Raw genomic sequence first — 21,291 nt, forward strand, 5'->3', positions numbered from 1 at the left:
GGATGTGCTAGAAGTACTAAGCATTCATATGAATCCTATCTTGTCTTGGTACTAAGGTTGTTGGAGAGAAAAAAGAAACAGACTATAAATTGGTGTATAGCAGGGGACTCACGCTCATTACTTGCTCTGATCATCATAAAAGTCTCACCACTCTCAAGGTATATCACTGTATGCATGTTTGCTGGTAACCTTCCTACCACGTAAGCAAAGGAACATTATACTTGAAGGTTAAGAGCTAATCATGTTCAATTTAAACTACTTGACCACAGATCATACCTTTGAAATAGATAACATCCATCAGTGGACAGATCTAGGTGGGGTTCAGTTGATATTTACCGCACCAACTTGTTTGCATGACTCCAAGAAGCAGTACTCACAGCATCAATTCAACTTTTACTTCCTCAAGAAGGTCAGCACATCTGCTGCATCACCTTGAGACGGAATTTAGCCAACGCCAGACTAGAACTCTTAGCTGATTCCAAAAAATGATGTGTATGATCCAATCAAATCAGTAGCCAAATCTTTTTATGAATTTAGAAGTTGTAATCTATAAATAACAACTTATTCGGCCTCTGCCATGTAAATGTGCCAGGATGATTCTTCTTAAAGTGACAGTTTCACATTCCACTGGCTTAACACAATGTCCATGTGGACAATGTAACATCGTGCCTCTTAAACATCATGTGTTTCAATAACTTGTAAACAATGAGATAAAGGCACTTGAGCATAGAAGTACTGGGAAAGTATATATATGGGCACAAGTATAACCAAGGGAAATAGCACATACCTTTACTTCTAGCTTATTTGCAGTCGTCTCAAATTCAATCCGATCAGCTTGTACCCGAATCTGCAGCCATTCCAAGTGGAGAGTTTATAGTTCCCACTGCAAACGGAAGCAACAATCTAAATATATAACATAAATAAGTTAATCACCCAGAAACATAGTAGTAAATAACAGGTGAAACCAAAGAAATGAACTAGAAACCAAATATTAATACTGGTTCATATGTATGTACTACCTTAATTGCAGATCTGATTGCCATGAATATTCTCCACAATAACACAAAGAAACTATGAAAGGCCTTTACGTTCATCCAAGTATTATATTATGCTTGTTATTTTTGTCATGTGAAATTTTTGTTAAATTCTTAGACTGGTTTGTAATATTCTTATATTTCTACAGATTGGCTTCTAAGAAGCAGCCTCATCATACATTCCCATATAGTACAGCAATGTCTATCTTACAACCAGAACCAAAGAGTGCATATTCTTAACTACTTGCAAGGTTGGTCAAGTAGACCAATTGTATAGCACAATCCTTAGGTTTGAAAAACAATCTACTGATATAAAGATTATCATGAAAATCATAGCTTTGCAAATCTTATTACAATCTTCCAGTCCATTCTTTAGAACATAAACATGCAATACTTTCCAGTGAGAGAATCGCTTAGTTGTGCGCAAGCTGAGATTGCAGACAAAATGGTAACCTTGTCGGGTCTTAGGCCCTGTTGCAGTATTTCACCCATCACCGAAACTGCTTCACCAGCCAGTCCATGGCGCACATATTGTAAAGAACCAAAGTTTTTATCCACACATTCATCAAAAAGGCACTTTGAAGTACTAGTATCCCCAAATTTCATATACATATCAACAAGTGAATTCACCATAAGCCCATTACTCTTCAGTCCGGACTCCCCAATGTAAGCACACACCCTCTCACTCAACGCAACATCCTTCAACTTTGCACAAGCAGAAATGACACACACCAGAGTCACCATAAGCCCAAATTGAACTAGTCCACGACACAGTATTTCTCTCAAGAATTTAATCAAACACCTTCCGAGCACGATCCAATTCCCAATAGACACGTGTTCCTCGAAACCCATCTTCGCAAGCGACCCACGGAGCTGGACCCCTTCTCAGAAAGCCACAATCTTCGAGCGCGCGCTCAATGCAACATCTGAACAATACACCCTTTGTTTTTCCATACTCTCTTTTACGAATTAGAGGGGAGCCAAGTCAGACTAGAACTTTTAGCATATTCTTCACTGCTTGCAAGTACACCAATTACATAATACAATCCTTAGGTTTGAAAATTAAAATAGTGAAAAGATTAACATGAGAATGTTTGTCCTTCAGTACATGAATGAAAACAAATGGCACAGAAAGAAGAGGAGGAAAAACTTATGTCTAGAAATGTCAACCCTAGTATGCTTACTACTGCAGTTTTCAGAACAAAGAGAAAACCCTAAATTGGAATATCTTGAAGGAAGGAATACTCATAAAAACTCTTGATTCTAATAGTTTGAAACTTGAAGTTGAGCAGCATCGTTTCAAGTTGTTGCTTTGAACCACTCTAAAAGAACACATCTCAGTGAAATTTGCTTCGGCTGATGCACCTCAAAATGGACCAGAGTAGATTGTATGCACATGATATTACATGGTAATGCATGGGAGTAACAAGGTGTCGGATTCTAATGCAATAACAGTCCATATAGATTGCCCCGTTCTGATCTGAATGCTGACTACAACAATGCATTATACAGGGTGAAACAACAATCAGGATTTACTGCACTTGAGTTTCCCTGTGCAGCAGCAAGAGCTACTAACTTACGTTGACCATCAGCCAGTTCTCCGCTTAGGGTTTGAGTCACTGATGATGCAGAGCTAATAGCTTCCTGCAATTAACATCACAATGCAGAGTCAGACATAAATACATGCAGATGAAACTGTACACCATAGTGAACCCAGAAGACCCACATAAGAAAGCAAAAGCAAAGCCAAAAAATTTCTCATTCCTAGAAAGATGTCAACCAGTGGGATCTTGACTGACCAAAAGAAAACCTTGTCTCTAGAACCCAACACAGACTCATCCTTTCAGTCATCAACTCAAAAATACTACTCTTGCAGGTGAAGAACATTAATATTTTGAGATTCAAAACATAAACACTAGTGAAACAGCATTACACATTCAAGTTCTGCTGTATCAACCTATGACCAGTTACATAAATACTAGCGCACCCCACAAGAAGTTCTACAGTCATTGTGAGCAAATAATAATTCCTAATGAGCTACCATCTTCATTCCCCTTTTTCTCATATAGAATCAAAGACCCCAAACATTACAAAACATTATAATTCTTGAAAGCATAAGTGAAGAAAATTTGTCCATAAATAAATTATTAAAAGAGAAGAAGCTGGACAGAGTACAAGCATACCCTTAAAGCATGGGCCAATGGCGAAAGTGCAGACTCATAATGCTGCTGAGCCACAGTTGCATGTTCAACCATTCCTTTCTGGAATGTGGCATCTACTTGCTCAAACATGGCTATACATGACTTCTCAAAGGCAGGTACTATTGAAGCTTCTGTGCTAGACTTGAGAGCATCCTATGTGAAAAGGTATTGTATATCATTAGTTAAAAAGGTTTACTGGAGCAAATCAAACATTGTTAGATATCCACATCACAAATGCAAAGAAATAAATCACTATGACATTTAAACATGCCTAAAGAGCTTGTTTACCCGATGTTTGAAACTGCGCCTTGATTTGCCTGGATACAGTATCTTCAAGTTTTGAATTAACTGATTTTTCCAATTGATTAAATATTGGAAATCAAACATTGTTAGATATTCAAATCACAAATGCAAAGAAATTAAGTCACTATGACATTTAGACATACCTGAAGAGCTTGTTTGCCCAATGTTTGAAACTGCGCCTCGATTTGCCTGGATACAGTATCTTCAAGTTTTGAATTAACTGATTTTTCCAATTGATTAACTGCTTTCTCTCCCACTTCTCTCTGCATCAAAAGCATCAATTAGATAACAAAAGCCAACTTTATCAAGGAACAAGCCAGATCATCAAAATTCTTACCTGAAACCAATCAGATATAGCCAAAGGTATTGTTTTCTCCGCTGGAGTGACTGCACGAACAACAGCTGGTCTAACAGCAGCTATAATTTTTTTTTTTCACGATTTTCTCTAACGTAACCGGAAAGTCCTTGTTCACAAAGTTATTGATCAAACCAGTTACTTGTTTAGCACGGTCTCACAATAATTTCTCATTCTTTGCATTCTCTTCTTGAAACTGAGCCCACAGAGCAACGTTATTGGCCTTTACAGCCTTCTCCATACTCCAACTGAGAGCCGCCTCTATTCGTTTGCCTTCCTTTGTAATAGGGACGGTAACCATAATTGTCTCTGCTTTTGCAAATCTTTTTGCATAGTCATTAGCTGCGCATAGACCAAAAGCCATACTTAATAAAAAGGATAATGGACATAAAAACAAGTTTGATTACACAAAACACAACCATAACATACACAAACATAGAACGTTTTGCTCTTGCCAAGATATAGACAGGTGAAATGGAACAAGAAAATTCATATTAATATACTGTTTCACCAAATAATAGAAGACTTGAAGACGGACTCAAATGGCAGTAGCTTAACTTTGGACAGGCTACTAAGCCTGCTTCACTAAGACTAAGCTGAAAATACTTGGTACGTCATAGACATGCAAGTTAATTGAATTTCCAAATTCTTCAGCACTCACCTGATTCATCATATCCTGCCTGGCTATAATTTGAGGAAATACAGCTTCTCCTGAGTGGGGACTTGAACTGCCACAGTGCCACCTGCTTCATTGGAGGGCTCTATTGAGTTGAGTACCCCTGGTGAGGGGGAAGATGGACCTGATGCTTGCATATTTTTCCATTTCTGTTTTCTCGACTATGCATTTGGTGTTTCTAGCTGTGACGTGGTTCTGCGGTAGCTGACCCAGATACATCTTTTGTAGAGTGATCCTGGTCTTCCTCTCCAGAATGAGGCAGGGCTAGTGGTTCTAACATGCTGGCACCATCACCATCACCTGGGCTAGTGGTCTTCCTCTCCAGCATCGGCATCACTAGTCTCCGGTGGCGATGCAACAGGTTTTGATTCCATAGACGAAGTGGTAATATCTTTTGAATTGGCAGCACCAACCGAACCAGTGCACACAGGATACCTCAAGGCAACTGCACCCTCAAAACTAGTAGCTTGTATGGTTGGTTTCAATGCTGAGTTAGTTGACACCGCCTCAGTTGCATCATGTGAAACACCGGAATCTGACTTTTCTAAACCTGAATTCTCCAATGGGGAAGGTGACCACTTGGATAAGTCCAAAGCATACTGTTGAATGGCTTGTGTTTGAACACAATAAACCTAAATGATTTGTTCACCATGAGGTGATATATTTGTCCCAGTAAAGCTCATAATAGGCATTGTAAATGCTGGCTCACCACCAAAGTCTAAGTGCATGCCATATATAGCATTCTTCTTAGAATTTGCAAGTAAAAGAAGGCCAGCTTGTAACAATGCTATGACTTGATTAAAGAATGCATCCTCAACTCGAGATTGAGCAGAGCTCTTTAACTCTAAGGTCTGGGTACACTTCCATGACTCAGCATCACTGGGAAGCAGCCAGCCTTCTTCACTCGCTGAGGACCAGATCTTCACTTCCCGATTAAGTGGGCCCTGTAAAATGGATTCATGCAATTACACTTCAATACACTAGGACATGCGAGGCCATCATCATTAGGCAACAGAATCACAGACAAAACCTTAGGATACAATGTAAACAAATATAGATGAATAAACAGGAAGGCCATCATAGGGTCTCAGTACTACAAGTGGTTGTGACTTGCGATCTTCCCAGATCTTTAACTGTATCAGAATATGACCAAATGTATGAGTCACAAAACTTATATCAATCAAGAATATTGGGAAAAAATGTTTATGCATATGTGTCTTTCTGTATAAATAAAATGTATGTGCCATAACATGCTCATGTATTAGAACCCATGACAAACTCTAACAAAATTAAAATTAAATATAACAGGCACCCTAGTTGTCCCATAAATGATGTATTACCTTCGAAGAACTTAAAATGCAGTATGGTGCAGGAAATGATTTTACAAACCCAAATTTTGTAGAAACACAACACGTTTACACAAAAGGTGTCAATTGGCAGAACTTGGCAACAAGAAATTAGGAAGAAAAGTTTCACATGTATATAAAAATATTATTCAAACCTGTACTGAATCCATACAACTCACAAGCCAAACAGTCAATCAGGAATCATAAACTAGTTGATCACCTACTTAACCTTGTTCAGAAACAATATTTGTATTGTTCATAAAGAAGATGGCCTCTTGAATGAATTTGAAATTGCACGAACCACTATTCCATTCCTAATAGTATCATACTCTGTCTAGAAAAATTGCCAATCTCCTTAAATATAGTACAGCTTACACTCTTACAATCTCTTTCAGCACTAGTGATTTTTCCTTAAACTTTAGCAAAATAAAGTTCATCTGCCATATCCAGTTCTTGTGCTGTACCATATAAAAGGGCTTTGAAGGACCAAGAACAATAATTTATCCTAATTCATATAAAATTCCCTGAAGCAGGAATAGCCAACAGAAACTTCTTCTTTTTTTGGTAACGAAAACATTAATTTAATTCACCAAAAGAAAAGGGAAAGAATCTATAAAGATGTAGAAGGGCAAGCTGGAGCCAAAGTGTTCCCACCACCCCTGATGAAAATGCACTTTAAGTTTCACTACTTGTTCCACTAAAAGGAAATATGTAACAAAGTCAGCAAAATGGTGAAGATACTTACAGTTCCATCCATAGAAGCAGAAACCAGCCAGGTGGTCATCCATTGGCACATTGATAAATCTGTCACCTCTCCATCATGTTTACCAACAAATTGGACCCCATCAATAAGGTTTTCAACAGGACACTTAATAGGATCCTCAGCAGAAGGGACTTCACCCTTTGCAACTTTAGTAGTATCAATTCGTAGAACACGCTTCCCAACCCCAACAGCCAAAACGTCCTGAGAGTATACAAGCAAAAGCATTTAGCTATAACTCTTTGACTGAAAATGGTATTAACAGAATCATTTACTTGTTTATGACAGTGCCAACAACCTCGTGGACGAACAGCTTCCCCCTCACCAACTATTTGAATGGCAATAACAATCTTTCCTGTGATTTGTGGCGTGCCTTCTTCATCTGGACCTTCAGAAATTTTCCACACAAAAAGCCATCCTTCTACACTCACACTGCAGAAAATGATGTCAGATAATGCAATCACAAACCAGAGGAAGAAAAGTATTGAGCATGGAATAAAAAAGAGCTACCTAGCCAAAAGGTGAACATCCTCGGCAAAGAAAGCCATGTTTGTGACCCCCTGACAGAACAAGACATCGGCGCATCGCTTAGGAGTATAAACAAGATAAAGCAAAAGCCCTACTAAGTTTTGCAGCCATCAGTAAAGTGCATTATAACTTTTTATTAAGAAACTAATCAAAGCATCAGCACCTACATGGCTATGATTGAGTCAAATTACATTAGTGATCATCACACTGCATCTTGCTAATCCAAACAGAGTGCATGTATATATAGAATATTCCATTTACCTGTGTATGAGCTCGAAACAACAATATCAATGCAGTGTGTATATTCAAAACCCGAATATTCCCCTGCTTCAATCCATAGCACATATATATGACTTATTCACCGCAATATGGCGGCCCAACAAAAACTGAGGATCCGAAACATACTTAGCTATGGGGTTAACTTCTAGCTGCGGCTGAAACTCCCCAGGCAACCAAACACCCACATCGTAGACCACGCTATCCCCAATCAAATGCCTGCCTTTCGGTAGCTTATTGCTCCGCATTCAAATCAGCATACCACTCTAACAGTACCAATTCCATCCTTAGAAACAATGAAAACCAATTTCATTTTCCTCAAGAAGGTCAGCACACACCTGCCGCATCACCTTGAAGCAAGATTCTTAGCCAAAGCCAGGCTAGAACTCCTGATACCAAAAAATTGTTGTAAATGAGTTTGGCAAAATTATTGGAAATACTTAGTTATGAAATTTCAAGTTGTAATCCGTAGAGGAAAATTTAATGTGCTTGTGGCATGCACATATACTAGGAAGATTTTTGTTAAAGTGATGCATTTCCTATTCCATGTGCTTAATCCATGGACCATGTGGACAATGCAACACCATGCCTTTTTAACATGAGATGTTTTGATAAATGTCTAAGTTCTAGCTAGGAGATTGTAAGTTTATTCACATAATTAAAGTCTGATACAGGGAGTAATTCATATCAAGGGTTTGGAGCATGCATATTCCAGAAAAGAAAGGGAAAAAAAAAAAAGGATAGAGAGAGATAGATGGAGAGCCATTTTGTTCCCTCCTAATCGATTTAATCGCACAGTTGAAAGTTGAATGTCATTGTCCTCTCTTTTTCTTATATTCACAATTTCAGAGTATCAAAATCAATGTCAATGCTTTGTGTGCTGTAACCACTAGTTACTGCCTAAAAAGAGTGCATGGACTATACATATTTCTGACTGCCAATGCATACATCACTTTGAATGTACCATGTAGTGCTTATAGTGAGTAACTTGACTGGCCCATTTTTTCTATTCTGGAATAACAGTTGCAAGTCAAAATAGGCCATAGTTAATTGTACATGATGCACATGGTTACAAAGTTTGAAATTCTAATGCAGTAACAAACAAGATAGATCTTCGCTAAAAGAAAAAGATGAATATATGAACTTACAGATTGATGAGTAAATGGCAGATGAAGACAGCCTCAAAACAGGGTCATACCCAAACCTGAGAAATGTTGAAATCTTGCTCTAAAGACAGAGAATGCCTTAACAACTCAGTTGGTTCCTTGTGGTGTTGAAGTTGCGGACTAATTCAGTGATGGAAACATGCTCCTGCTGCTCTTGATAATCGTCATTCGCCGACAAAATATACGAACGCCAGTCATGCCAGCCAACGTGATGGGTCTGCAGGTCAGGGATCATGGGGATTGGGGATGGTTCTTCCGTAGACGGAGTTGGCTCTTCAATTGACGGCGACGCCGCCTCTATCACAGCTCCAGGATCTGTCAATGTCGAGGATCTCTCCTCCAGTGATTCACAACCCCTGGTGTATGGTTTAACGTTTGGTGGAAGCTCCGGAATTCCTCGGAGTCTCTTGCAACCGTACAAGTTAAGATCCCGCAACCTGACAAATTTGGTGAGGCAAGCAGGCAGACTAACAAAATTGTTTCTTGACAGATTAAGCCACTGTAATGTTTCCCAGCAATCAAGAGTCGTCAGGAAATCACAATCTGATAATAAACTGCATCCTGCGATACTGAACACCCCTAGCTTGGGAAGTGATAGTGAGCAACCATCGACATTCAAAATTTTGGTATTTGTTGGAAATTTGACAAGTTTTGAGCATTCACCAAGATCAAGAAACCATAAATTTTGCAACCCATAAATGCTGCACGGTAGAGCTACGAGATTTTTACAATAAGTAAGATCCAAATATTCAAGCCCAATGAGATTTTCAATTGACTCATCCAATTCTTTTATGTCACTGCCTTTAAGAGAGAGTAGTCTCAAGGAATCCATCTTTATTAGAATTTTTGGAAATGTAGCCAGTTTTGAGCATCCACTCGCTTCAAGACTCTTTAGATTGTGCAACCCATAAATGCTGCACGGTAGAGTTGACAAATTTTTGCAATCAGTAAGATACAACTCTTCAAGCCCAATGAGATTTTCAATTGACTCATCCAATTCTCTTATGTCACTGCCTTTAAGAGAGAGTAGTCTCAAGGAATCCATCTTTACTGGAATTTTTGGAAATGTAGCAAGTTTTGAGCATCCACTCACTTGAAGACTCTTTAGATTGTGCAACCCATAAATGTTGCACGACAGAGTTGTTAGATTTTTGCAATCAGTAAGATCCAACTCTTCAAGCCCAATGAGATTTTCAATTGACTCATCCAATTCTCTTATGTCACTGCCTTTAAGATAGAATCGTCTAAAGGAATGCATCTTTACTGGAATTTTTGAAAATGTAGCAAGTTTTGAGCATCCACTCACTTGAAGACTCTTTAGATTGTGCAACCCATAAATGTTGCACGGCAGAGTTGTGAGATTTTTGCAATCAGTAAGATCCAACTCTTCAAGCCCAATGAGATTTTCAATTGACTCATCCAATTCTCTTATGTCACTGCCTTTAAGAGAGAGTCGTCTCAAGGAATCCATCTTTACTGGAATTTTTGGAAATGTAGCCAGTTTTGAGCATCCACTCGCTTGAAGACTCTTTAGATTGTGCAACCCATAAATGTTGCACGACAAAGTTGTGAGATTTTTGCAATCAGTAAGATCCAACTCTTCAAGCCCAATGAGATTTTCAATTGACTCATCCAATTCTCTTATCTCACTGCCTTTAAGAGAGAGTCGTCTCAAGGAATCCATCTTTACTGGAATTTTTGGAAATGTAGCCAGTTTTGAGCATCCACTCACTTGAAGACTCTTTAGATTGTGCAACCCATAAATGCTACATGGTAGAGTTGTGAGATTTTTGCAATTAGTAAGACCCAACTCTTCAAGCCCAATGAGATTTTCAATTGACTCATCCAATTCTCTTATGTCACTGCCATTAAGAGAGAGTCGTCTCAAGGAATCCATCTTTACTGGAACTTTTGGAAATGTAACCAGTTTTGAGCATCCAGTCGCATCAAGAGTCTTTAGATTGTGCAACTTATAAATATTATCTGGCAGGGTTGTAAGATTTTTACAATCCCGTAGTTTCAACACTTCTAGCCCAATAAGTTGTGTAATGGACGAATGCAATTCTTTAATGCAAGTCCCTGATAGATTCAAACTTCTCAAGGAAACCATCTCTTCCCCAACTTCTGAAAATTCCTCAAGCTTGCAATAGCTAATAGAGATTGTTTCTACAGATTTCAAGTTGACTTTTCTTGGAAACATAATGAGGTTAGAGCAATGGTGAACATCCAAGGCAACAAGGTTATGAAGGAATCGAATTGAATCAGGAACCTCAACTAAACTGGTACACCTAGATAGATCCAACTCTTTCAAATTAGGGATTCCACTAAAGTCTGGAAGTTCCTCTAGGGATTCACAACCTCTTAAATTCATACATGCTAGCCTTGGAAACTTCTGTATGGTAAAAGAAAAAGGAAAAGATCAACTAAGCGGAGGCCGTAATTTACAACATAGTTATATATTACTTATTTTTTTAATTAAACAAGTCTTGAAATAAAACAAATTATTAGATATAAGTACCTTATGTCCCTTCCATAGTCTTGTGATCCTGCAGCTGTAAGAAATATCGAGATATACAAGTTTGTTTGCATGAAAATCGGATGGAAAACATTGCAACGGACATTTTGGCCAATCAAGCCACCTCAACTGTTTGGAGAGATAATCAATGTCTCCAGAAAAGAATTCATAATTCACGTTGTGGCTCATGGAAATATATCTAAGCTTCTCCATCCCTGAGAAGCTTTTAGCATTCAGAGATATCGTAGAAGATCGCCACGGGAGTGACGAGACTTGAATGCCTTTAACTTCCTTTGTTCCCTACGGTAAAAGAAAGCAAGCTTATTAACCTAGCAACATTTATGGTTGCAATTTCTATTCAGACAAAAAAAAAAAGAGTTTCAATTGGAAGCACAAGTACTGTTTCAATACAATTTTCTTCAAGGTCTCAATAAGAAATTATGTTCCATATAAAATGCTTTCCGAATTGAAAAACACAAAACATCATTAATATACTTACTGTATTATATGTTAAAACATCGTTGACATCTTCTCCACTCCACACTCTGCTGCGCTCCCCGGGTTCATCAGGTGAATTTTGGAACACTATGTCTCTTCCCATTTCTTCTATCAAGTCATGCATCCAAATCTCATGTCCGTCAATTCTTATCAAGGCTTTTTCTTGGAGCCGAGCAATACCAATCATCATTGTTTTGTGGTTGTAGCAAGCTTCTAGTATTAGTTTCACACGGGCCACAGGCCAACCTTTAAAGAAGCAAGCGATATCAAGAAATAGTTCTTTTAAATCTACTTTTAGAGCATCATAACTTAGTTTGAGAACTTTCTGTATATCAGCCTGAGGACCTCCTTTACAACTATCTATTGCAGCTTTCCACTCCTCTATTCTTCTACGAAATAGATGAGAGCCTAAAACTATCAAAGCTAATGGAAGGCCCTGAGCATAGCATACTGCACGTTGTGCGAGTTCCAAATAATCACTTGGAGGTCCATTTTCTCTGAATGCATGCAAGCAAAACAACTCCAAAGCATGATGATCATTTAACATCTTGACCTCGTATACCTTCTCAACTTCATGAGTAATCAGCCAACGTTTATCTCTTGTTGTTACGAGAATTCTACTGCCCGGCCCAAAACAATCAGGGGATGGAACTAATTTCTGTAATTGGCTAGAATCACTCACGTCATCAAGGATTAAGAGAACTTTTTCATGTCGCATCTTTGTCTGTATAAAACTGACTCCTTCATCAACACTGCTCACCTTCAAAGTTGAGTTTAGAATACGAGACAAAAGTTTCTCTTGCAGTTGGACTAGGGCAGTTGATCTAACATCTGCCAAGAAACAACTGCGTTTAAACTTATCGTGAATTGAATTAAACACATCTTTTGCAATTGTAGTCTTTCCTATTCCACCAGGCCCCCATATGCCTACCATGCGAACAGTATTTTCCTCGGCGTGTAAAAGAATGTTGACATCTTGTCTGCAAGACTCTAATCCAATTGGATGCTCAGCAACGGGCAACTTACATGAAGGGTTTACTACTTGGGTGGACAACTCCTCAACAATGTCATTGATAAATTCAGTCTCGTACCTATGAATTTAAAACCATATTTAGGAAATCAAATAAAGTAGTAGATATTTGGTGTCTTCAGAAAAATAAGTCTAACTAATTAACTAGCTAGTGGCGGGTTAATAACATACCGTTCTTCCTCGTATGTCCATCCAGACAGATCTGCTGCTTCCTTAAGAGTTGCCTTCCATTTGCCCATGCTATCCTTGTATCTGCGTTCAAGCTTAGCAAATGCGTCACCGAAGGCGCCTTTTTGGTATCGTACATCTGAGGGATTCACTTTGTAGAAAACCGGTCTGACCTCTTGTCCTTCAGACTTTCTGCAATCAAGTATCTTGACGAGTTCATCCAAACACCACCTTGAGGAAGCATAGTTTTGAGAGAAGACGACGATTGAAACTCTGGACTCCTCAATTGCTTTGAGAAGTGCCGCTGATATTTCTTCTCCAATTCTAAGCTTATCAGCATCTCTGAAGGTCTCAATTCCCCTGTCACACAAAGCTTTGTACAAATGATCTGTAAAGTTGAAGCGCGTATCGCCTCGAAAACTCAGGAAGACCTGGTGTCTGTAATGATTTTGGTGATCAGTAGAAGAAAGTGGGAGAGAAGAAGATGAAGAACTGGCTGCCGCTTCATTGATCAGAGAAGCCATCTTTTGCTTGCTCAGCCCGATCTGTTGAATGTTGCCTTTCTATCGATCTGCCTACCTAGAAATCTTCTGTATTGTAGTTCTGAGATCTCAACTCTCAATTAGATAGTTTCTTAATTAGAGCCTGCTGCAATGTGAACGGTGAATGTGAGGTTGAAAATGAGCCGTGTTTATCTTTTCTTTTTAGACTTGGACTATAATTATCTTGGAAGGTTGAAAGTGATGACTTTGAAGACTTGGAAAATAATGCTTGATGGAACAAGGAAATTATCTAAGTCATCAAAAAAAAGATGGAACAAGGAAATTATCTAAGTCATCAAAAAAAAAAAAAGGAAATTATCTAGTGTACTGCGTACACTTTGTTTGGGTTCCATGTATTTTCTAGAGACTGCATTTAAAATCATATGGCAATCTTAAAGTTTCACTATAGAATGCTAGTTAAATTTAACTCCAAAATGTGACAAAAGTACTGTTATCCATTGTGAAACAACCTCAACAGTCATCATACAGCAGCAGCACCATGGTAATAGTAATTTGCTACTTCCTTGGAGTTACAAAATAAGGAAATGAAAAAGACACAGGCCCCTATTCTTAGCATTGGTTACAAGTATTTACATTGTAGAAGACTTGTTAGAAAGAGCCTTAGATATTGCCCTTATGGTATTTGGAGTTGTTCCGCAGCAGCCTCCAAACAGGGACGCCCCAGCCGCACGCCACTTCTCTATGACTATTTCTGAAAACTCTTCATCAACCGCCCACTCGATGGCTGCAATGGAAAGCACATGCAGTCAAGGCTTTTTCACAAACATGTTAATTCAACATTTTCATCATCCATGAAACAGTTTATTATACACACTTCAAGGAAGATCGGTTTCATATTTTTACCAACAAATGGTACAAGATTCACCATTTGGTAATATAACATTATATCCAACAAAAAGAACATTACTTTGTGAATTATAATGATCTAAATCTAGATGCTATAGCTGAAAGAGTAGGGCAACAAGCACTGTGTATTCATATAGGAGGACACTTACAATCCATTGCTTGCTCTGACCATCATAAGTCTCACGTCCCCTGTTGGGGTATATCACTATTGGTTTGCTTGTTACCTGCAAATTTGATAGGCAAAGGAATATCAATTATATGAAAATGTTGAAGAGCTAAGTTACGTATGCTAATTTATTCCAATTAACCAAAGATCGAACCTTCCGAATAGATGAAATGAACCCCTGGATATAACTAGGTGGTGTGCAGTTGATTCCAACAGCAACAACTTGCTTGCATGCATTAGCAATAGAGGCACACTCAAAGATGGAATCACCACTCACCACATTGATTCCATCTTTAGAAGCAAAAGTAAACCATGCTGGAATATCTATTGCCACTTCCTCAAGAAGTTCAGCATATGCCTGCAGCATCACATTTAAACAAGGTATTTCGCAAGGGCCAGAGTGGAAATTGTTGGCACAATTAATCTAAATAAAGATGACTGAAACACCCTCATCTTAGAATTTCTGACATAGACCTCAGCATTATGTATAGTCCTAACACTTTCTGATGCTCATGGCATGTGAATCTTATCTGTCATATATGCTAGGAAGATTCCTAAGGTAATGAACTTCATTCCATTTGCTTAATCCATGTCCACTATAGTGCATGAAGGCCTTATACATTAAGGCGAATAAAGTATATTACCTTCGCCTCTAGCTTATTCGGTGTCGTCTCAAATGCAATAAGATCAGCACCAGAGTTGGCCAGAATCTGAACCCTTTCCCTGTGGAAATCTTTCAATGTTTCTAGAGTCACTGCATCGCCGTAGTTGCCACTACAAAGGAAATAGTCCACAAAGAATCAGAACCCCAGTATCAATGATGCTCATATAAAGTTATAAACAATGTACAAGAAATTAATATGCAGAGATGTCACCATTTTCTTGTCACATGCTGAATTAACTCACCAATACTCGGAACCATCAGCCAAATAGGCTCCATAGCTTCCCACAGATGCTGCAATTAGAACCGGATGTCTTGAAGGCTTTCCTGTGTCCACAAAATCCCAAGAACCTTTGGTGCATTTGTCATGGTAAATTTATCGTGCCTCGATTGCAATTTCTACACTTTTCCTGAGCAGGGCTTTGGCTTCTTCTTCAGAGAAACCTTTGGCCTCAAAACCCTGAATTGTGGCCTGTATCAGACAAAACAACAAGGTTTAACAGTTTAACATCTTTAAGAAAAACTGATAGTAAATCACCAAATCATAAACAAAAAAACGGTGCAATGAATCATGAACAAAATTAACTACCTCATAAGATGCGGTTATTATGATGTTTGATCCAAAATCAAGGTAGTCCAAATGTAATCAAAATCAAAAATAAATAAAATTTGTCTCATTCATGCTCTGCGGGCCTCATGCTTTAGATTGGGCCCAACTATTTCTTCAGCAGATTTGGACACTCAGAAAGCCCATTTGCAGCTGCACAACCCTACTATTTTCTTTTCATTGTTGCATGAAAAAGACATGTGTCAATGAAAATCCTAGAGTGTTCATGAGAAATGAGACCGATTTGGAACTACTACCTTGCCATGTTACTGTCAGAAGTAGGCCTGTCAACGGGCGGGTACCGTACGGGTTCTTAATGGGCCGACCTAGTATGAACCCATTAGCTTAACGGGTTTTACGGGCTAAACCAGGCGGGTTTGTGGGTTTTCTGTTGGAACCCTTTAAAACCAGTGAATAATTTTTTTTTTTTTTTCAAACCCATTGCAAACCCATGAGCAGTTTTTTTCAAATCTAGCAAGTTTAGCATACAGAATACAGACAAAGGGTTCAGTTTTTTTTTTCCTTTCCTTTTTTGACAAAAAAAAATAATTTTTTTATTCTTTTTATTTTCATCATTGTCTTGGTCGATTGAATATTTCAAATACTTGAGACAGTGTTTAAGAAAGAAATTGTTGGTTTAGTCACGAGGAAGCAATACGTATAAAACAAATATTTATTTATGTAAAACAATTTTCACAACTTGGCGATTAAATGTAAATTAATAAAATTCGGTTTGTAAATGAACCATGTGAGATTTACTCACCTCTAAATCCCGCTGCGTCTTCTCTAACAGCCAAAATCACAAAATCATAAATGATCGTTCAATGCAATTCCGTCAAGCAACCAATCGCATACGGTCTCAACTTAGCATACAATTCACAAATCACAATTATACGACGATCCAACGGTCGGATCCTCAAGGATAGCCTAGAGGATCGTCTTTACCAATTTATACCATGATCTAACGGTCGGATCCTCACAGATCGCATTTTGAATCTTCTTTTCACAATTATATGATGATCCAACGGTCGGATCCTCACGGATCGCCCTTAGGATCATCCTCTCAAAATTATATGAAGATCCAACGGTTGGATCGTCCCCAATTGCCTGTAAAATCATCCTCACAAAATTATACAACGATCCAACTGTCGGATCCTCGCGAAATGACTTTTGAATGGTCTTTTCACAATTATATGATGATTCAACGGTTGGATCCTCACGGATCGCCCTTAGGATCTTGGATCATCCTCTCAAAATTATATGAAGATCCAACGGCTGGATAGTCCCGGATCGCCTTTAGAATCATCCTCACGAAATTGTACAACGATCTAACGGTCGGATCCTCACGGATCGCCCTTAGGATCATCATCTCAAAATTATATGAAGATCCAACGGTTGGATCGTCCCGGATGGCCTTTAGAATCATCCTCACGAAATTATACGACAATCCAATAGTCGGATCATCACAGATCGCCTTTTAAATCGTCTTTTCATAATTATATAAAGATTCAACGGTCGGATCCTCATCCAAACTCATCGGAACACTTCTACGATCAATATTGATAATCTACAAGTCGATCGGACGGCCTGATCCTCACAGAAAGAAGAGAGAGAACTAGGTTTTCGGTGACGGAAAAGAACCGTGGAGGCTACTGTTCAGCCTGTGGTCGCGTTTTTTTTGGTTGTCGAAAGACGAAAACAGTCAAAATGGGTTTTTAGGAAAGGGTTTGAGTTAACGAGTTCCAGTGGGTTTAGCACGCAAAGCCAGTTAATTTGCGGGTGTTTTGCGTGCGGGCTTTTATTAGCACGGTTTAATAAACAGGCGGATTCGTGCGGGCTTTTAGCATGCGGGTACCGTGCGGGTTTGCAGTTTACAGGTTTAAATGCCAAGCCTAGTCAGAAGATAACCTAGGATGACTCATTTCTCATAGTTAAGGCCGAGGGATGAAGTTAAATTTACTATATACGAAAGTTGAGTTCCACTGTGCCACTGTTCCTAAGGCATCAGTAAGGAACAGTGTCTGGGGCTTAGGAACAGTTCATGGGGCCGGAAAAGACCGTTCTGCTCTTTGAGAATTTTTTTGTTCTGCTGCGTATCGATCTGATGTTCTTCTCTCTTCTAGAGCCGTCTGCTCTAATCCCTCACACATCTAATCCCTCACACACCCAAGTCAAAATCGACCTCAAAACCCAAAAATCACTACAAAAAAAAAAAGAGCACTCGATATAAACTGTTTTTGTTTTTGTTTTTTATTTTATTTTTAATCCTTGATTTTAACAAGAGTACCAACCCAGCAACTACCTCATTTCAGGTGCTCTTAACTTGATACATTAATCATTTGCGTTTTAATACTTAATGGAAAGTTTTATCATGTATATTGTATTAACAATTTTGGACATGCTGTATGTTTCTCGTATCACTAGGAAATGATGATTGACTACGTTGTTGACCCTGTGGCTTCCAGTTTTGGCCTTGAAGAGGATTATAAATACTTGAGGAGATCAATCAGGGAATTTTTAACAGGTGCGTTTTCCTTGGTTTGCTTCTAGCATCATGCTTTTACCAGAAATTTTGAAATTGTTTCTGTTAGTTGAACTCTCTTTTTTCAAGGCATTTAGGCTTGGTTTAATCTGTAGTTGAGTGGATAAAAGGTACTTAAATTAAGAAATTTATGTGAATACAGGGGAGGAGTTGGAGAAGCTCGCTTTAGATGTAGGTTCTTCTGATGCAAGATATTATGATTAAAAATTAGAAAGATGAAAAAACAGAAAAGCTGGAATCTTAGTTGACTTGAATTAAAACATGATTGATTCGGTGAAGCCCAAAATGTTAAGTCGTTGAGCTTACGTTCATATTAATCCCATATGTATGTGAGCTGCATGGTTTTAAATTATAAATTAGGGGAAATGCTCATTTACCCAATTTTAACTTAAAATTTGTCCACTTGCTCCACTAACTGTTTTTTAACCCCGTTTACCCAAAACATTCTAAGGGATTATTTCCCCTTTACCCAATTAATTCTTTTTCTTCTTTTTATTTATTTTTGGGACTTTTTTGCCCTCTCTCTCTCTCTCTCTCTCTCTCTCTCTAGACGACTTCGGATTTATCTCTCCCTCCCTCCATCCCTCCAGCAGGTTGCCCACGACGCCTGCTCTCGCCATCGCGGCGCCAAAACTCGTCGTCGTGCTCTTCGCGGCCAGGCTCGACGCCAAGCCAACTGTCATCGTCGCTTAGAAGCTCGGCGAGGCCGGGGTTGACCTTCTGAAGGAATCGACGATGGACTGAAAACTGCTATCTGCTATTGTGCAGTCATAACCATAAAAGTTGTTACATTAGTGCCCCCCAGTAGACTTTGTATTGGGGGCCAATGATGACTGCTTTATTTATTGACGAACTGAAAACTGCTATTCCAAAGTAAATGTAGTGTTAAATTGCAGTAGTCGATAAATGAAAAAAATTGTGTGGTTTGTGTCAGTCTAGTGGGGGGCAGTAGACAGAATATTGACCCTCAAAATGTGGGTTTTTAGACATTATCTGTTGTTTTGAGTGTGAATAACTTCTATAATCTGTGAAACATAGGAAGCGGTGTAATGTTTGATGGTCTATTGGGGGCAGTAGACACATTAGTGCCACCCAATAATGTCTTTCTTAGGAGACAGTAATCATCTCTTGTTGATTTGTTTGTGATAAAGTGCAATACACTGTGAATCCTTGAAACTGGTGCAAGTTTTAATGGTTTAGTAGGGGGCAGTAGACACATTACTGCCCCCAAATAATGTCTTCATACGAAGTCAGAACCCTTCACTTAACTGGTGCAAGTTTTAATGGTTTAGTGGGGGGCAGTAGACACATTACTGCCCCCAAATAATGTCTTCGTTTTAAGTCAGAACCCTTCACTTAACTATCATTGACAGATTATTGTACTTTAATAAACTCAAAACAACATAAGATCGACTTATCAAAACTCTAATTTCAGTGATTAATTAACCACAGTTAAGAAATTAGTGGGGGGCAATAATCTGTCTATTACCCCCCAATAGACCACAGTTTTGAAGTCGTCCGAGACCTGCAAGGGAAGCCCAGACCCGATTCCGGCGTGGAGCTTCGGAGCTTCCCGGACATCTGACGAACAAAACCAGCGAAGCCCAGACCCGATTCCGGCATGGAGAGCTTCCCGGACATCTGACGAACAAAACCGGCGAAGCCCAGAGGGGTTGGGATCGTGGAGTTAGATGGCGTCATCCTCTGGTGGTCTGACGGTGGGACGGAGAGGCGACAGTGGAGGTCGACATCGACGGTGGAGTGGTGGGCATGGTGGCTCAGAGAGAGAGAGAGAGAAAGAGAGCCTGAGACGAGGTTAGAGAGAGAGAGAGAGAGAGAGAGAGAGAGAGAGAGAGAGAGAGAGAGAGAGAGAGAGAGAGAGAGAGAGAGAGAGAGAGAGAGAGAGAGAGAGATCGATGAGGGGGAGGAGAGAGAGATATGAGTTTAATTTGTTAATTAAAATTAGGGCAATACTGTCAAACACTGTTATATTGGGTAAATGGGGTTAAAAAACTCTTGGTGGAGTAAGTGGGCAATTTTTAGCCAAAAATTGGGTAAGTGGTCACAGCCCCTATAAATTAATCATTATGAAGCCTACTGGAAAGAAGTTATGTCGAGTGAAGTCAACAATATTTTTTTTCAACTATGAGCCTATGCATTGGTTTAGGAACAATTTACTGATCATTCAATAGAAGGATTCCACTGTATGATATACATATCTTATTAAGCGTTCTTATCTTTCAGATCAGGTCGCATATATGTGATCGACACAAAAACAGATCTAGAAGCTCCCTCTCTGCATAAAGTTGTTGACCCTGAAGACATCGTACAGAAGACTGGATTGGCATACCCACACACATCTCACTGCCTTGCATCTGGTGATTTCTTCTGCTTGACTCAGAGTTTAATGTCAAGGGAAGGTAATGCCCTCTGTTCCAGTTGTGTACTACTCTATATATCTTCGTTGGTAGGTTATTTGTTTTCATTGGTTGGTTGTTGGTTTGTCTAAAGAAATGGGGTACAATTTATGAAATAATAAAGAATGAAGCTTTTGGTTGAGTAATGCTAGGTGAACCACCTTTTAAGGAACCACCTAGAGCCCACCTTAGGTGGCAGCTGATGTGGCAGATCCATCTCATCAAAGCATAATTCCTGATTTTTATATTTCTATTTTTTTTCTTAATTACGAAAATTCCTTTTTTTTTTGTTTCTTTATTTTCTTTTTAAACGCACCCTATTTTTTTTCTTTGTGATCTGATATGCGAGACGTCTTGTTAGACGTTGTTTTCTTCTCAACTGCTCTCACCCCTCCTTCACCCTCTCACCTCCTCTTCAATTGATCAACGTCTTCTCAATTTGATTTCGGTTTCCTCACAAGCATCTTCAACAAAAGCTCTGCGTAAACGTGGTTAGTTCTTTTTTTTTTTTTTTACCCGAATAGCATAGCATGTTTGGAATTAGGGTTTAGGAGGAAGTGGATTTGAATTAGGGTTAGCATGTTTCTTGTGTTCTATTTTTATCTTCATTCCGTGGTTCAACATGTTTATAGA

At 38.9% G+C, this 21,291-nt stretch overlaps 2 protein-coding genes and 2 pseudogenes across 2 annotated transcripts; all 4 read right to left on the bottom strand.

Annotated features, from left to right (window-relative positions):
* LOC112197268 overlaps nucleotides 1-7,866 on the bottom strand; it is a 98,937-nt pseudogene extending 91,071 nt beyond the window's left edge.
* An 858-nt stretch (nucleotides 7,867-8,724) lies between these two features.
* LOC121052701 (protein SUPPRESSOR OF npr1-1, CONSTITUTIVE 1-like) lies at nucleotides 8,725-10,542 on the bottom strand. The gene has a single exon (XM_040518148.1). The coding sequence runs from the start codon at nucleotides 10,540-10,542 to the stop codon at nucleotides 8,725-8,727; it is 1,818 nt and encodes a 605-aa protein (XP_040374082.1).
* A 540-nt stretch (nucleotides 10,543-11,082) lies between these two features.
* Nucleotides 11,083-13,562, bottom strand: LOC112197751 (disease resistance protein RPV1). The gene is made up of 3 exons (XM_024338570.2): nucleotides 12,860-13,562; nucleotides 11,660-12,749; nucleotides 11,083-11,460 (listed from the first exon to the last, which is right to left on the bottom strand). The coding sequence occupies exons 1-3, from the start codon at nucleotides 13,378-13,380 to the stop codon at nucleotides 11,098-11,100; spliced, it is 1,974 nt and encodes a 657-aa protein (XP_024194338.2). The 5' UTR covers nucleotides 13,381-13,562; the 3' UTR covers nucleotides 11,083-11,097.
* Nucleotides 13,563-13,847: 285 nt separating this feature from the next.
* On the bottom strand, nucleotides 13,848-18,924 carry LOC112197269 (annotated as a pseudogene).
* Between the last annotated feature and the right edge of the window lie 2,367 nt (nucleotides 18,925-21,291).

The sequence above is a fragment of the Rosa chinensis genome, chromosome 4 (assembly GCF_002994745.2).
Source record: "Rosa chinensis cultivar Old Blush chromosome 4, RchiOBHm-V2, whole genome shotgun sequence".
Lineage (NCBI taxonomy): Eukaryota > Viridiplantae > Streptophyta > Magnoliopsida > Rosales > Rosaceae > Rosa > Rosa chinensis.

Excerpts from the sequence above, each read along its gene's own strand:
- LOC121052701 (XM_040518148.1), bottom strand. The coding sequence starts at position 10,542 with ATGGATTCCTTGAGACGACTCTCTCTTAATGGCAGTGACATAAGAGAA.
- LOC112197751 (XM_024338570.2), bottom strand. The coding sequence starts at position 13,380 with ATGGCTTCTCTGATCAATGAAGCGGCAGCCAGTTCTTCATCTTCTTCT. Across the intron at positions 12,750-12,859 it reads TGGACATACGAGGAAGAACG|GTACGAGACTGAATTTATCA; the intron begins GTATGTTATTAA and ends TTAAATTCATAG. Across the intron at positions 11,461-11,659 it reads ATGTTTTAACATATAATACA|GGAACAAAGGAAGTTAAAGG; the intron begins GTAAGTATATTA and ends CTTTTACCGTAG.